Source organism: Mytilus galloprovincialis, chromosome 7 (assembly GCF_965363235.1).
Source record: "Mytilus galloprovincialis chromosome 7, xbMytGall1.hap1.1, whole genome shotgun sequence".
In the NCBI taxonomy this organism is placed as follows: domain Eukaryota; kingdom Metazoa; phylum Mollusca; class Bivalvia; order Mytilida; family Mytilidae; genus Mytilus; species Mytilus galloprovincialis.
The window spans coordinates 2,166,848-2,184,381 of record NC_134844.1 but is presented as its reverse complement, the minus strand read 5'-3'; the positions used below and the strand labels follow the sequence as shown (position 1 = coordinate 2,184,381).

Below are 17,534 nucleotides of genomic sequence, written 5' to 3'. Positions count from 1 at the left end.
CAACACTTTGGTTAGCTTGCTTGCTTTGTATGTATATTTTGTATAATTATATTTTGATAATGTCCAATTGAATTTAAATATCATATATACAGGTTTACATACCTATATATGAAGATGTCAATCTTAATTACAAAGCTTGAATAAACATTTATACAAACAAAGCAAGGAAGTCAACCAAAGTTTTACCCTACATGCATTAGGAAATTAGATGTAAGGCAAAACATATTAATCAAATTAATACTCAGAGAATATGAATTAAAATCAAAATGTTCGGTGTTTAAAACTTAATTGTTGTAAATTTAACTTATGACAAAAACAATTGCTTCAAGAATAATATCCAACATAAAATCTCTCCCTTTCATTTAGCTACGACTATGACCGGAAAGATTGAAAACATTTCGATTTTCAATGCCGGTTTTAATTTCCAAAATTAGCAATTTAGATTTATAATTTTTTATCCTGTTGTAGAAATCTTACTTTGTAGTTTTCAACAGAAAAATTATTTCTAAATTAATTTTTGAATTAAAAACTTTTTGTATTTTATATTTACTGTCTCGTTTATTCAAAACACGTGAGGTAGTAATAACAGGGATTGTATTTTATGATAGATGTATAAACGTTTTAGAATCAAAAACCGTTTAATTCATATATTACACCTATAATTTCAATTTCCTTATATCTAATAAGGGAACGAAAGATAAATATTCAGAAATAATGAATTCACAAAATAGATGGAATAATTTCTTTACGTTCATCTTAGTCAGGAAAATATATAATGGTATAAAGATGTCCGTCCATGCTTTTGTATGTCCGTCTGTCAACAGTAGCAAATGAGTTCGTTACGGCAAACTTCTGAAATTGACGCGAAAAAAACCCCACACACATCTGGTCTGATATAGTCAAATACTCTGTAGTTAGCCAGTGCAATCTTTCATTTCTTTTTTTTTTTTATTTTAAATAATTATTGTTAATGAGGAGCAGAGGACAAAAACAGACTTTCTTAACAAAAGCGGCGTGAAAGGTTATTTCAAACAATATTCCATTCCGACGGATGATGCATGTTTCTGAAGGTTAATATTGTGCGGCAACAACATCATAAGATCTAATACTGACACATGCATTTAATCTCTTGTATTACCGGATAATAAAGTAGGTGAATATAGTTGTTATTCTTGGAAATTTAAATGTGGGTTTCAAACGTCCAATTTGCGATTTTTTTTCAAATAGTGCGCCAGCAAGCAAAGTTTTGTACTATGACGTCAGATGCAATGTTCTGAAGAAATGCAACTCTTTTCTTCAAAACGAACGAGAAAAATAGATGAAAATTACTCATAACTTTTTTGAAAGGTCGGTGCCATACAATTTTTTTTGCTTCATTTTGAAGAGTGTACATGGCACTTTCCTTCTTGAAATTATTATGAAGAAATCACTGGTAGATATTTTTTAATACTGGAAACGTTTTTCATTTTTACGTTTTATTTTTGGCGGGAATGAAATAAATCATATTTTTAAAGATCAAAACAATATGAGTCTTAAACTCTTGAACCTGTATTTTATAAATACAAATCTACTGTTTAACATGAAACAAGAATTATGCTTGTAGGTTTGATATAAAGTATTTTTTTGAGAGTTTATATAACAAGCAAATATTATGTTAATATTCGTGAAAACACGAAACTGAGGTTGCTATAGCGACAAAAGTAAGTCGGTGACTCCCAATTTTTTTCATCATATTTTGTTCCTCAAATAATGAAATACCTTCACACAAAATTTTAAGGAAAAATCACTGGTAGAAATGAAAAGGCTGTTTGGTCTTTAAGCATAATTATCCAGTGGTACTTAAGGTCAAAAATAGAATTTTAGAATTGGGAACAACCATAAATTCATTTTTTTGGAAGTCATTTGTACAAAGAAAGTAAACCTCTTTACAAGTAATATGGAAGCTCTAGGTGTAGCAATGCAATCCTCCATAACTTTTTAAGCTCCTACATGTATATATTTGGTTAATTATTCAAAGAATCCAAATATATATAAATGAGTTTATTCAAAAGATCCACACACACTTATACATGAATAAGTTTAATCATTGGATCTGCATATGTACATTAAAAATTTACACATATATAAATGAATAAGTTTTTATCAAATGAACCTCATATATATATATACATGAATAACTTTATTCAAAGGATCCACTTATAATATACATGAATAACTTTATTCAAAGGATCCACTTATAATATACATGAATAGGTTTATTCTAAAGATCCACTGATATACATGAATAAATTTATTTATAGGATCTAAGTGTATACATGGATCTCACTTAAATTTACTGACTCTATATACCACATCACTGTTAAAATTAAGATGTAATAAGTTCCATAAACTTCAAAACCAAATCTTTTAATCTATGATAGATTTTAATAAAGATTTTTGGAAAGATTAGAACTTGTTCTAAATCTTTACTTAGGCACTGGCCTCCCTTAATACAACACGACAGATTAGCTACTGTTACTAAATGTATTCACACTGAAATATAGTTTTCTATAGTTCTCATGTATGTGCACATAATACACATATGAACTGAAAAAAATGGTATATTTTTGGAGCAGTTCATCCAAGAATGTATGTAACTAAGGTTTGTTAATGTACAGGCTTTTTTTTATAACATTTTGATAATTTAATTGGGTATTGATACAATACTATAATGATTGACAACTGTCATTATCAACAAACAATCAGAGACAAGGTGGACCTATATATAAATTACAATGCCCCACCTTCTAAACTGTCAATCAAATTGACCACATTACTTATAAACCCCAGTCTTACATAATTAGAACCTTCAATATACAACTTATATATACAAATATTTGACCTCATAATTGAATACACAAATGTATATATTAGATGTTTGATAAATGTCTAAGAATATAACTTAACTCATTCGACCCCCAAGATATTTTTGGAAAATCAGGCATTTTCGAAAATTTGCAAACATATGCAAATTATATGCAAATGAGCAAACTCCTGATGCTGTAACTGATGCTCATCTATTAAACTACTTATTGGGATTTGGGGGCGGATGGCATTTGTGGGAGTTGGAATATTTTCTCGTGGGTTTGAACCCACCCCCAGTGAAAAATGGTAATTTTCCGTCTATTTTCCGATTTCAAAACGACCTTGAGAGGTGAACACTGACAAGACTGTTTTTTTTTTGTCATTCAAGTATTACCCTATAGTTACAGTAGTCCATTCATGCTAGCTGGGAGTATATTGGACTTCAGTGTCTTGCTTGGGAATTATTATTGTCAAGTCAGGTCTGCCTAAATGTCCGTTTTTATGGATTTGTGACAAAACGGTGACCTAGATTTTACAGACTAGATTCCTATTGGCCATATTATACCTCGCTGTGTTCCTATACCACCTATGCATGCATATATGATAATAGTTTTTACCAACAGTCACTTCCAGTTACGTAGTGGCCATCAAAAGATGCTCACCCCCACCTGATTTTGGCTACTTTTCATGTTTTTCCGATTTTGAACTCTTAAACGGCTTTCAAAGTGCCAAATTTTCAAGAACAGACATCTGAGAAGAGTTGATGGACCATGAACTGCTTGGTTGAAGTCCCTGCTATCATGACAGTTCAGTTTGGGCAGTTCAAAAAAAGTATGGAGGGTCATACGGGCCACCAAATAATGGTTGTCGCCATCACGCCTACAGGCGGGATTGGGGGTTAAAGGGTTAAACACACTAATTAATACATTATTAGATGTTTGATATATATAAGGATGATAGATTTATTTATTGCTCTACAATGCATAAAGTGATTCTGTAAATTATGTCGAAAAGTTAAATGATCAATGGATTAAAAAGATCTTTTAAAAAAATGAAATATGAATATAAATATGAATATATAAAAGCTTTTCAAGTAAGGCCTGTAATTTACTTGATAAATTTCCAATAATCATCTGTAATTAATCAACAATTTAGATTAGTTAACTTACTTTTTTTATCATCAGGAATTGGCTTGAAACAGTTTTAAATTTTAAAACTTTTAATTAAAACAAATCATTGTTTATTAATTTATTCCCCGTCAATCATTATGTCTATTTTAGAATTTTTATAAGAAGTGAATATATATTTTTGCAATCAAGAAATAATCCAAATTTAAAAAAAAAAGTTTTTTTTTAATTTGTTTACGTTGAAAAAGTACATTTTAAATGCTCTGTTTTGATCAAAAGGCACTCTACTACTTTTAATCTTCAATGTCATATAACCTCTTTTTCAACTTACAAAATGCCCCAAAACAACATATTTAGATTATTTTTGTTGACACTTTTAAGTTCTTAAATTATATTAGCTGTTGGTCTAGATTTTATGTCTTACAATGAAAGTTGGAAGCTTTAACAAGAAGAATTTTTGATTTGCAATTGTTTTTTTTTTTTTTTTAAATATGTTCAGAACACAGGCAACATTATTTGGATAAGATATAACTGCAGTTTAAATAAAATTGTGCATATTAAGAGATCCATATTATTAAATTAAATGAGCTCATTTTATTCTCATACTGGAAAAGCACTTTTCCTTCTAAAGACCTGTTGTTAATGCTATTTTCAGCAATAGTGCTTTATTAATGTTCATTTTCCCCACCATACCTTAATATGAAATTTTTCAAACTACTCTTCTAATCTTTCCATGAGTGATTTCCATCACTTTGATTTTAAACACTAATACTATAGGATGAGACCAAAGGAATATCAATGTAGAAACATCTATAACTATATTTATTACTGTTCTGATTAAATTTAGATAAAAAAAGATCCCTTGGGAAAATATCAGCAGTGTAATATATTAATATTTATACATGTATAATGCGGGAGTTTCTCACTACATTGAAGACCCATTGGTGGCCTTAGGCTGTTGTCTGCTCTATGGTCCGGCTGTTGTCTGCTCTATGGTCCGGTTGTTGTCGCTTTGACACATTCCACATTTCCTTTCTCAATTTTATAATGCAGTGTATATCATCAAGGTAACTGTTAAGTGCTAAATTTATTTATCATGTGGAATTTAGACAGATCTTACTGAGAATGGCCATAAACTGATTCATAAAAATACAGGACCAAGTCTGCTATTAAGTTTATATTTAAAGTTCATCTGGTTTCTTAATTAGTAAAAACCAGTAAATATTTGATGTTGTTCTCTACATGTAGGCAGTGACAATGGCCTTGCAAGATTGTGTACTTTTGCCCACTCTAATTTAACATTTTGACATTTATTATTTAAAAATCTGAATTCCCATACAAACATGTTTATGTCTATGATACATAGGTAAATAGCTGGAAATGTGATTCAGTTGAGACAAATAAAACAACAGTAAAGCCAGATTAACAGCTAATATACTGACTTACACAATCTGGCCTCAGGAATTATATAACCCAATGTCTACAACATAAACACTTTCAAGGATATCTGACACGTGGATTCTAAATGTTCGTGAATGTAGTGGGTATTGGTGAACTACAAATAAATGTTTGAGCAAGTACAAAATTTCTATAGATTTGCATGCAGACTTGTATAATTTTTATTCAACTAAATGCACTGTTAGATAAAGATTGTTGAAGTCTGCATGCAAGCCTATGGGAAATTTGTACATGTACTTGGTTGACAATTTGTACATGTACTTGGTTGACAATGTGTACATGTACTTGGTTTAAACAAAATCACAAAATTTAGTATTTATTAAAATAAATTAATACAGACTGTTACAGTATAACTCAGTTTGAGATGAAAGATCAGTGGTTCCAGAACTTTTCATAAAGGAGGAAGGGGGGGGGCACTCCTGTCATGCTTCAGTGATTCCCTATGTAATCAACCAAATGTTCCCCATACCCACCAAAGGGGGGTAAGGTCCCAGCCCCCCTGGATCTGCCTTTGGAGATCTAATGTGTCAAATTGAAATAATAAATACAATTTGAAAAAATTATAATTAACGATGATGATTTTTTCATTTAAAATGGGTATAATTGAGGTTGAAACATTGTGATACATGCATGGTTATGTATAAAAGAATAGCAGAAAAAAAAGAAGTCATGTCTGTTTGGTTCTATCATATCCATTTCTGCATATAAACTATCATATATTATCATATGGTAGTTATAACAGACACATTATCACCTTTGATAAATTCCAGTCCTGTGAGTTCTCACATTATCTGATTGTGTTATATTTACCATGTTGTTTGAAAGGATGTTTCCATAAAGAACATTAATTCCCTTTCTTTAAAGATAGGTGTCTGTGAGGTTAAACTAAGTCAATCAATCAATCTTGTACATAGATATATTAAAGAAGATGTGATATGAGTGCTAATGAAACAACTCTCTATCCAAGTAACAATTTTTATAAAACAAACTATTAAAGGTCAAAGTACGGCCCTTAACACAGAGCATTTACAAGTTCACATCTAACATGAAATAAGTAGAATTACAGGTTATATAATATGTATCTAGTAAAGTTCATTGTTTTATGATGTTTAGCTATAGATAATGGCAGAATATCTAACAGGATCAAAACAATTGGCAACGTTATACTGGAATTATTGTTATTACCCAAAACAAACTCATGGCTTCCAATTCACAATTAACTATCCATTCACAAACAATTAATTACTCAATCAAAGAACACAGTATAAAGTCATTAGGTGGCTGTTAGAAGTCTTATTCATATATTTCAAAAGTGCTATATCGGCCAAGTTCTTTTTGTGTTTGTCCCAAGTCTTTAGCCAATGACCTATAGATGTTTACATCCAAGTCATTATGGACTCAAGTGAATTGTTGTATTGATCTAATATTAAAAAAGATGAATTGCTATGATTGCCAATGAGACAACTCTTAACAAGAGACCAAATGAAACAGAAATGTACAACTGTAGGTCACCTGTAAGGCCTTCAACAAAGAGCAATATTCAGCTATAAAAGGCCATGAATGATAAATGTAATAAATATAAAGCAATTCAAACGAAAAAACTTACTACCAAATTTAAGTACAAAAAAATGAACAAGAAACAAATATGTATCACAGCAACAAAGGACATCCATAAGCCTGTAATAAAGCACTGCAAAATGAGTTAGTTCATATCATAATATCTCCACATTTCCATTCTAAAATGCTACAATTAACTCTCTCATACATCACCTTCTCCCATAACATATACTTATGACAAAATTAATTCAATATTCAAAAGGTTAATTCTAAGTACTCTTTTACAAAGTAGAAATCTGCAGTAAGTGACTGGATGACCTTTATATTATATAATAATTTTATCTGTAGACATCTTGGAACTGAGTAGTTCTGACAAGTGATTGACAAAGCAAGATAAATTATAGGGAAGTTTGTTTTTATAACAAAAGGTCTACGTTTTTTTTCTGAAGAAATCGAAATAAGATTGTATCGACAGACATGGTGCTAAATTTATAATGGTTTAATGGAGATATGCACTTCTGGTTGTAAAGATTAAGTATAAGCATTTATAAATTATAAACAAGTTACAACCTGCCAATAAAAATGTATTAAACCTTGCAAGATATATTCTTTTGGTATTCAACAGTCTGTTTTTTTTTAGATTATTGCAACTTTTTAAATGCAAGTACATGTATGAGTAAAATGGTTAAAATGAGCAATGATCCCATTAAGTAATAATTGTTCTGTTGGTTGGTTTAAAGTATAAGGTTTGATTTAGTCACTTTTTATGGACTTATTTAGTTTTTATTCATTAGTTTTTATTTACCTTAGAGATCAGTATTTTTTTAACACTTTTAACATACAAACTCAGAACTCAATGCCAAATAAGAAAAAATTAATCTGAAAAAAGCTATCAAACTAAGTGGACAATCAAAACCATAAGTTGATGACAGACAGACAGACTAGACAGACAGACATACCAGAAATAGTTGAATATTTTATTATTTTTAATTAACATGATTGAAATATGAATTTATATGCATACTACAATCCTCCATTCATGAAACATCACCAAAATGTTCCTAATATTTTGGAGTTAATGTAGGCTGTCTACCAAACAATTAAAAGTGCATATACCTAATGGATGGGGTTGTCACCTTTCTAAACAAAATCTCCCCAACAAAATATTATTAACTACTATAATGCACTTATAATCTAAATGTTTTTTAAAGTCTTTTTAAAAGCATCATCATCTGAGAGCTGTTGCCATTTATTTGTATCTACATTTTAATTTTTTCCAAGGACAAGAATATAACTTACATTGACTATTTATTTTTAGCTGAATCAGAAGCGACCACAAACAAATGATGTTTATTCTCTAAATATACCTGACTTTCACCCTATCACGTGTACTTATCATGTGACTTTCTGCTATAAATTAATGGCATTGTGACAGCTTACAATATCCCGTCAGACTTTTCATGTGCAAATACCTCCATCATAGCATAGATCGACATTGACATTGCCACCAAAGGCAAGATATGAAATAATCATTTCACCTCAGTATATCAAAATGCACTGTAGTACACACATTTATTTTTGGGTAACGATTGCAAAAAAAGGCCAGCACCTTGTCTCCTTACGACTGTTATGTGGGCGTCTTACGTAAAGAATAAGTCATACAAAATAATTGTGAATGATTCTTGTCATAATGTTTCTAATAAGTTATGAAGCTGATGTATATTTCTCTATTGTTTATTTTGATATTAAACAAATATAACTAATTATTTTGGAGTATTTGCGTCCATGTTTATTTCTCTCAACTTGACACTTGTGCCTCGGGTGATATGTGCACTTTATCATCCAGAAGATATAAATAGAAACACAGTGTACTTTATGTTTTCATATAACAGTGTAATAAACTTCCTTCTTTCATTAACTTAAGATTAAGATATTTTGGTATTTCTTTCAGAGCTTAAACATTAAAGGATTTTTTTTAATTACTAAAAACCATAATGTTTCATACCTCTATTTGTTAAACTTGACTTATGATGTTAAGCATTCTTTTATAAGAGTCTGCTGTGTTCTCTCATGTTTGAACACAAGTATTTGAAATAACAGCTACTAGTAGAACAAGGAAGTCAATCTTTTAACTCTTTCAGGTTTTAAGAAATAACTGTTTTCATTAGACAGGAATTTGCAATTTCATTTTCATGATCTATATCCTAAATTGAATAGCATCCTGAAAATAAGTGAATTATATCCCCTTTAAATCATTGAAAACTGTCTTTTTATGCCCCACCTACGATAGTAGAGGGGCGATATGTTTTCTGGTCTGTGCCTCCGTCCGTCTGTGCCTCCGTTCGTCCGTTCGCTTCAGGTTAAAGTTTTTGGTCAAGGTAGTTTTTGAAGAAGTTGAAGTCCAATCAACTTGAAACTTAGTACACATGTTCCCCATGATATGATCTTTCTAATTTTAATGCCAAATTATAGTTTTGACCCCAATTTCATGGTCCACTGAACATAGAAAATGATAGTGCGAAGTTCAGGTTAAAGTTTTTGGTCAAGGTAGTTTTTGATGAAGTTAAAGTTACATCAACTTGAAACTTAGTACACATGTTCCCTATGATATGATCTTTCGAATTATAATTCCAAATTATAATTTTGACCCCAGTTTCACGGTCCACTGAACATAGAAAATGATAGTGCGAGTGGGGCATCCGTGTACTATGGACACATTCTTGTTTCTAAGATGATTCCATATTGTAATGAATAAGATATCTGGCTAATTCTGTTACTTATCTAATACTTAACTCTTTTTTGAATTGCCATGTGTAAATTACTGTCAAATTTTCAAATGTTATGGGATAACAATGAGGGGCTTTATGTTTTTTGGTCTGTTCATCTGCCATTCCTTCATTTCGTCAGTGTGTTAATCCGTCAGATATAAAATTAAAATTTTAGGTTTATGGTTACGTCTTCCAGAAGTTGAGGTCACATCAATGTGATAATGTAAGCAGAACATGGTGTCTTAATTTTTACTCCTAAAGAAAACTGATATTTTTATGCCCCTCCTACGATAGTAGAGGGGCATTATGTTTTCTGGTCTGTGCCTCTGTTCGTTCGTTTGTTTGTTCGTCCGTCCGTGCATCTGTTCGCTTCAGGTTAAAGTTTTTGGTCAAGGTAGTTTTTGTTGAAGTTGAAGTCCGATCAATTTGAAACATAGTACACATGTTCCCCATGATATGATCTTTCTAATTTTAATGGCAAATTATAGTTTTGACCCCAATTTCATGGTCCACTGAACATAGAAAATGATAGTGCGAAGTTCAGGTTAAAGTTTTTGGTCAAGGTAGTTTTTGATGAAGTTAAAGTTACATCAACTTGAAACTTAGTACACACGTTCCCTATGATATGATCTTTCTAATTTTAATTTCAAATTTAAGTTTTGACCCCAATTTCACGGTCCACTGAACATAAAAAATGATAGTGCGAGTGGGGCATCTGTGTACTATGGAAGCGTTCTTGTTTGTCTAATGATCTTGTAGTAACGTAAATTATTATTTCCAAAACAGAAGATCAGAACTTCCTTATCTCTGTGTGGTTTAACAAAATAATTTCTTTACTTAAAATCAGAATGACACATTTGACTTTGATTGTATCCACACTTTTATTTTTCAGATTGAATTGTTAACACCAAAACAGAATGGCACAGTGGAAAATACGGACCAAGATAAGCAATATTCATCTGCCTCAATCAAGGGAATGTGGAAAAAAGCATTCAAAAGTTTAAAGAGTTCCCCATCAGACTCGAAATTAGTGAGTTAATGATTTAATATCAATAAAACAGAAAGATATGATAAAAACTAAAAATATTTTTTCAACCAATTTGAGTAAAAATTACAGGATTTAAATTATTAGAAGGTCAGGTCAAGAAAATTTTATGAAGAATCAGACAACCCAATTTGTAGTTATTGCCCCTGATTTGTCAATACCACAAAATATCTTTCAAAATACATTTTTTTTTAGTTCACAAAACGAACTGAATCAACACTTTTTTTTTCTTTATTCATGAATAGAAGACTTAATTTAACAAATTCTTTAACAATGGATTAAGCATTGACAATTTCTCTGTAGTACAATTTGATTTAATCCTTTTTCGTAACAAACTTTATTACTCAAATATAAAAATGACAGAAATAAGTGGACATTTTTTTAAAGAAAAGAATGAGAATTTTGTGATTTCTTGTTGCTATTAGATTATGTTGTTTCAATACTATTCATTAAAGCCATTGTGCACCATGTGAACAAGTTTTACTCAAAGGACTTATAAATGCTGTCAAAATGTTTGCTATCTTTCTGTGAAATTCCCATTAGGTTATCTGTGTGCAATAAAATGATATATAGAACTAATATATGGCATTGTTTAAGATTTTTATCATAAAAACTGTTGATTAAGATTAACAAGCCCCACTTATTCTGGGATTTCTGCTTTGGATTCAACATTTTCTTTCAACATGGATTCTATGTTTGGAAGATTTTCTAAATCTGCACAAATAATGAAGAATTCGTCTTCACGAGAGATGCTATTACCAACGGAGTTATGTAGATATCAGGAGGTAAAGTATGCAAATCAGAAAAAAGAGTCGGGAGAGTTAATGTTCAGTCACGTCCACTGTGATTTTGATGTTCTTATTTTGCCGGGAATCTTTATTATTTTCTGTTGTTTAAAATTGTTCAAATTAAACAATTTATACCCATTTTTATTAAAATTATATATGTAAGCTTGTTCTTTTTTTGTAGAGCAAGAAAGCCAGTTTAAAGAAAAAGCAAGGATCAAAAGAAGAAGAGGAAGAAGTAGAACAAGAACGTAAGTCAAAGGTCATTTCATAAAGTCCAGAGGTCACTTGATCTTTGTAAGATTATGCTATGTTTACGGTAATCTAAAAGGTTCCTTGTGATATTTGTTTTGCACATTGGTAATATGACACATCTGATAACAGTTTAATGGCCAGATGACATATTGTCATTCTTGTTTTAAGTTGCCTTTGTCCTGTTGCTGTCATCTTTATCAAAATTCTTCTCCTCTTGAACCAAGGGACCAATATTAACCAAAATTAGTCTGAATAATTGTTAAGTTATGCTGCTAATCAACCAACCATGGATGATGGCTAAGAATATAACATAAATGTTACATGCAATTGTTGTCTTGTATCTTGAAAACTTGATAGACAGAGAAAATTTGAGAAGACCATGCAAAATGTAAGATATGTCTTTGTCCTATTTCCACCAAAAGTATCAGTTGACTCTTGTGGGAGTTATTGCCCTTACATGATTATTTTTTTTAATCTAATTTGAAGGTTTTGACAATTATCTTAAAAACTATTACAGATATCTCTGTGTTGATGATCCTTTGGTGGCCTTCAGATGTTTTTTCTGCCCTTTGGTCAGGTTGTTTTCTCTTTGACACATTCCATATTTCCATTCTCAATTATAATATTCAAGTGCCCATGTCATTATTTTAAGCACTTATTTTTAACAGCTAAAAATATATAAATGACTGAGTTTTTTACCCCAGTATAATAGAGTTAGATCACTGTAATGTTTCATTTCATCCTCCTAGATACTTAAAATCTTTTCTGGTACCTTTTAGATTAAAAATTATATCAGAAAAACTAAGTTTTAATAAATTGACATAATTTGATTCCAAAATAATAAGTTTAAGATTACAGTTATCTGTTTTATCAGATAAGAGTATTAATTTGTCATGGCCTATCACTGTAGATCACCATTATAACTTGTTAATATTGTTTCATCATCGTTTTGATAGTTGTTATATCATTAATCAGAGGTTTTTAGCTGTTTGTAAACGTTGATATTGACAATATTTACAGACTTACTGGAAGCCTGAGAGCTCAGAAATGAAAATTCATCAAAATTTTGATTATTGACTTTCATTATTATCTTGGTACAAATCAATTTATTTTAATCATATGTTATGTCAAGGGTTGATTTGTATAATTGAGAGATTGTGCAGTTTGTTGAGTTCACTAGGGCTTAGAGTAACCAGATCAACTCTTAGTGTTTTTAAGAAGATTTGGCTCAAAAGAGGGGGCTTTGAATTCTAAAAAGAATCATTATTATTAATCGCACAGAGTTGCTTGGCAAAATACTTATAGAATAGATAGACAATTGTACTTATTGTTGCATGTTGCCTAATAACCGTCTATATTAATTTCTAGGACTAGATGATAGTTAAATCGTTAAACCCTCTTCATTACTTAATCTGGGACTAGATAATGTCAAATCATTAAACCCTCTTCATTACTTAATCTTGGACTAGATGATAGTCGAACGAATTATATATATCATTGTCACGGAATAGAAGTTCCTTCATAATATAAGTTTCAAATGGAAAAAAAAATTTCAGTAAATATTCCTAAAATGGTATAGAATATTTAGTCCAGCAAGAACAGATATAATGACATTGTGTGTAACAAAATTTCCAGTGGAAATTCTGTTAGGCCAAACAAATATACATTGACACTTTAACTGCTTATTGTTACTTGAACCATATTTATTTGACTTTTAATTTCTCCTTTGGCCATTACAGAAAAAAATCAGTTTTATTTTAAAAATGGGACACAGTCTCAAAGGAATTATCATTATGGTATTCGATACTGTAAACCAACTTATTTTCGCGGATACTTTATTTCGCGTTTTATCCTTTCTTGTCTATTTCGCGGCTATTTAATTTCGCGATATTCTAATTTCTGGATATAGTTTAATAAGGAAAGATCTAAGATAAAGCTTATTCGCGACGATTTATATTCGCGTTATTTTCCTACTCGCGAAAGTCGCGAAAATAAATCGCTCGCGAAAATAAGTTGGTTTACAGTACTTGATATGCATGTATTTGTTAACATCCCTAATAGAAATAACATTGGCTTAGGAGACAACATGGGATCAGGGTCAGGCTGGTATTGAGTTTTTTTCTATGCCAAAAATAAGACCCGTTTTACAAGTGTTAAAAGCTCATTTTCAGAGCAAACTTCAATTCACTATGTAATCTAGATCACTGGCACAAATATGATGATATATTATGTTGGTTTCTTTTTCTCAATACTACAAGAATTTTAATTTTCCAATCATATCTTTAACTGAAGTAGAACCAGTATTATATTCTGATAGATTGGTTGTTTGTTTGTTAAGAAACGGGTTACTGGTATTGAAACAATTATACATCCTTGATCTATATCTTAAAACACCCATACTGACAACAGTAATTAATTGAAGTGTTTCAACATGTAACAAATGTTTTACCAAACATTGATTAACCCACATTATACAATTGTCTAAGTGTGTCTATTACTAGAGAATAATATTGGTAGAAGAGAGAGGCTTTGAAATGATGTACACAAATCAAGCAGGAGTACAAATGTCAATAGATGTTAAAAGAAGGAGACATGGTATGATTGTCAATAAGACAACTATCCCTCAGAGTTCAAATGAGGGGGATATAAAAGTAATTATATGTCACAGCACAACCTTTAACAATGAGAAAAAAACGTTATACTGCATGGTCAGCTATATAAGTCCCTCACATAATAAAATGTGAAATTATTAACAAGCTTTTGACTGCTCTGATTGAAATGTAAATAAAATCCTCAATAAAATTTCTACAGGTGCCTAAAATAGTTTAAAAAAAGGGGGGAAATCATGTATTTGTTAACATCTGAAATATTTTCTTTCTTTGGTGAGTTTCTTGGTCCATATAAACCATATGAATGTAAACAAAGTCTTTGGGCAGGAAGATTTGGACACCAACCAGTCATCTCTTTACAATAGATCCAAAGGTTGACTATAGTATATAGATATTACCATCTCTGTACTTTTCCATTTGGCTAAACCTGAACTTAAGAAACACTCAATGGTGGTGCTCTTACAGACATACATAAACTCTTACTTCATAACTTAGGAAATTGGCAGTGCTCAGGTGTTCTATCAAACATAAATCTTTAGTGCTTGTGTTCTTGTGTTTATTTAGGACTTCAAATTTTTTTCTTATTATTTCTTTCATCATTGAAAATGCCAGTAAAATAATGAAAACATTAGATGTTTGCATGTACAATTAATGAACTTTAAAGATAAAGACAGAAATTGTAAGCCATGTTCAGGTAGAATTGCCTTTCTTCAAAGATACACCTCTCTTGTTGTTGATAAAAGATTGACACTTTTGCATCAAGCCAAAAAACACAGCCTATGATTGCATTACAATCTTTCACATTATGGCTTTGTATTTGTCTGTATGACGTCAATACTTAATGAATTATCATTACTAATAATGCTTTCACTGACAGCCAAAAATTAAACATCACATCGTTACTTTATAGAAGTCAGAATGCTTTTTACCGAGATATAAGTAGTTAGGTGGTTGTTAAGTTGTTCCATGTTTTCAGAAGTCTGCATGTAGGCGTTACGATATATTAATTTGATATTGTTCCAATGATTTCTTAAATATGTTTGAAACTTTTATGCATATTATCAAACAAATTGATATAGAAGAGAGAGATTTTGATAGTTTGCCGACATCTTTCTTTTTTTGTCTGATTTGTTCTTGCTCATTGACACAGTGTTGATGAGTTTCGACAGATTTGAGGATCAAAACGAGTGTGAAGTTGTCTCTGATGGGTTGTGCCTTTATAATTCCAGATGGTAATATCAACAAGAAATGTTATTTATGTCAAAAATACATTAAGTTTTTATAAATGATTGCTTTCATTTCAAACCCATTTGATTTTTAAGATTTTTTACCAATCTCCCACATGTTTCAGTTTTGAACAAATTTGGCATTGTATGCAGGCCTTTAGATTATTCTTTGTGAAATTAATTTTCATCTTTCCTGTACTTGGAGATTTAGAGCTTGGCATTTAGTGTGTTTGTTCATCAGCTTGTCTGTCCAACTATGTTCATAAGCTTGTCTGTCCATCTATGTTCATCAGCTTGTCTGTCCAACTATGTTCATCAGTCTGTCCAACTATGTTCATAAGCTTGTCTGTCCATCTATGTTCATCAGCTTGTCTGTCCAACTATGTTCATCAGCTTGTCTGTCCATCTATGTTCATCAGCTTGTCTGTCCATCTATGTTCATCAGCTTGTCTGTCCAACTATGTTCATCAGCTTGTCTGTCCAACTTTGTTCATCAGCTTGTCTGTCCAACTATGTTCATCAGTCTGTCCAACTATGTTCATCCGTCTGTCCAACTATGTTCATCAGTCTGTCTATCCAACTATGTTCACCATCTTGTCTGTCCATCTATGTTCATCAGATTGTCTGTCCAACTATGTTCATCAGCTTGTCTGTCCAACTATGTTCATCAGCTTGTCTGTCCAACTATGTTCATCAGTCTGTCCTGCTTCAGGTTAAAGTTTTTGGTCCATAGCTGAGATAGCTGTGTCAGTGGAGTAATTGTTAACAGGGTGTGCAATACTGTTGTTGAATATAACAATGGTATAACATTCCAAAAGAAGAGAGGACATGTAATTTGTGTTTAACTGCAATTGGCAATGAATACCATTATTTATTTGAATGCAATTCTATATTAGTAAAAAATATCAGAAATCAGCATATTCCAGAGTACCATGTAAAATATCTGAGTGAAGCAAAAATGAAAAGACTTCTGTCATTGACTAATATTAACGTACTGAAAAATGTGTCTTTATTCATTTCAAAGTTAACTAAAATATTATAATGTAAAGTAAAGTAATTTTCTATATATTTCATTTTTAAGTTGTTTTATTTATTTCTTTAATTGTATGTGACTGTATTTTGTAATTTTCCTCTTGTTTCACATGTCAATGCGACAGAGTGTTTTTGAAATAAAGCATATTGTATTGTATTGCACCAGAATTTAAAAAAAGTATTTTTGGTCAAGGTAGATTTAATGAAGTTGAAGTCAAATCAAATTGAAACTTAGTATACATGATATGATCTTTTTAATTGCTACATTAGAGTTTTGACCCCAATTGCACGGTCCACCGAAAAAAAATTAAGTGCAAGTGGGTCATTCATGTACTAAGGATACATTCTAGTTTCTATTTGTATTATTTCCAATCTCATAAATTGTTAACATTTTTTTATACATTGTGACTTAGATGGATAGTTGTCTCATTGGCACTACATTGTATTACCACATCTTCTTATTTACATAATAAATATCATTTCCTAAATTACTTCAAAGTGATAAAAGTGTCTTTGAGTGCCAGTTGGACAGACTACTTGGAAAGCATTTGAGAATCTATAAATACCATAACTCACTAAATTCTGGACAATTCCTGCATTCTTAACATTGTTTGAACTTTATAAAGCTGTCACTTCAGACATCATTGAAGAAAGTTTCATCCTCTATCAGAGATCAATGTTCTGGGGTAAATTTCATCCTTACCTGTCAATCACAGGTAACCAATTACTTCCTTATCATCTTGAAAAGGTCAAGGCCAAGGTCAATGGGTATTAAAGTTCAAAATGTTTATCTACAGATAAATTTCCCCAAAAATTAATAGCAATTGG

The 17,534-nt window shown here is 30.9% G+C and overlaps 1 protein-coding gene across 1 annotated transcript in view; it reads left to right on the top strand.

The window, feature by feature from the left end:
- Window positions 1-17,534, top strand: part of LOC143082118 (uncharacterized) — a 153,321-nt gene that overhangs the window by 97,604 nt on the left and 38,183 nt on the right. Inside the window, exons 10-11 of the mRNA XM_076257675.1 lie at window positions 10,647-10,784; window positions 11,769-11,835. Of these exons, the coding sequence (XP_076113790.1) occupies window positions 10,647-10,784; window positions 11,769-11,835 (205 nt within the window). The remainder of the gene's footprint in view (window positions 1-10,646; window positions 10,785-11,768; window positions 11,836-17,534) is intronic.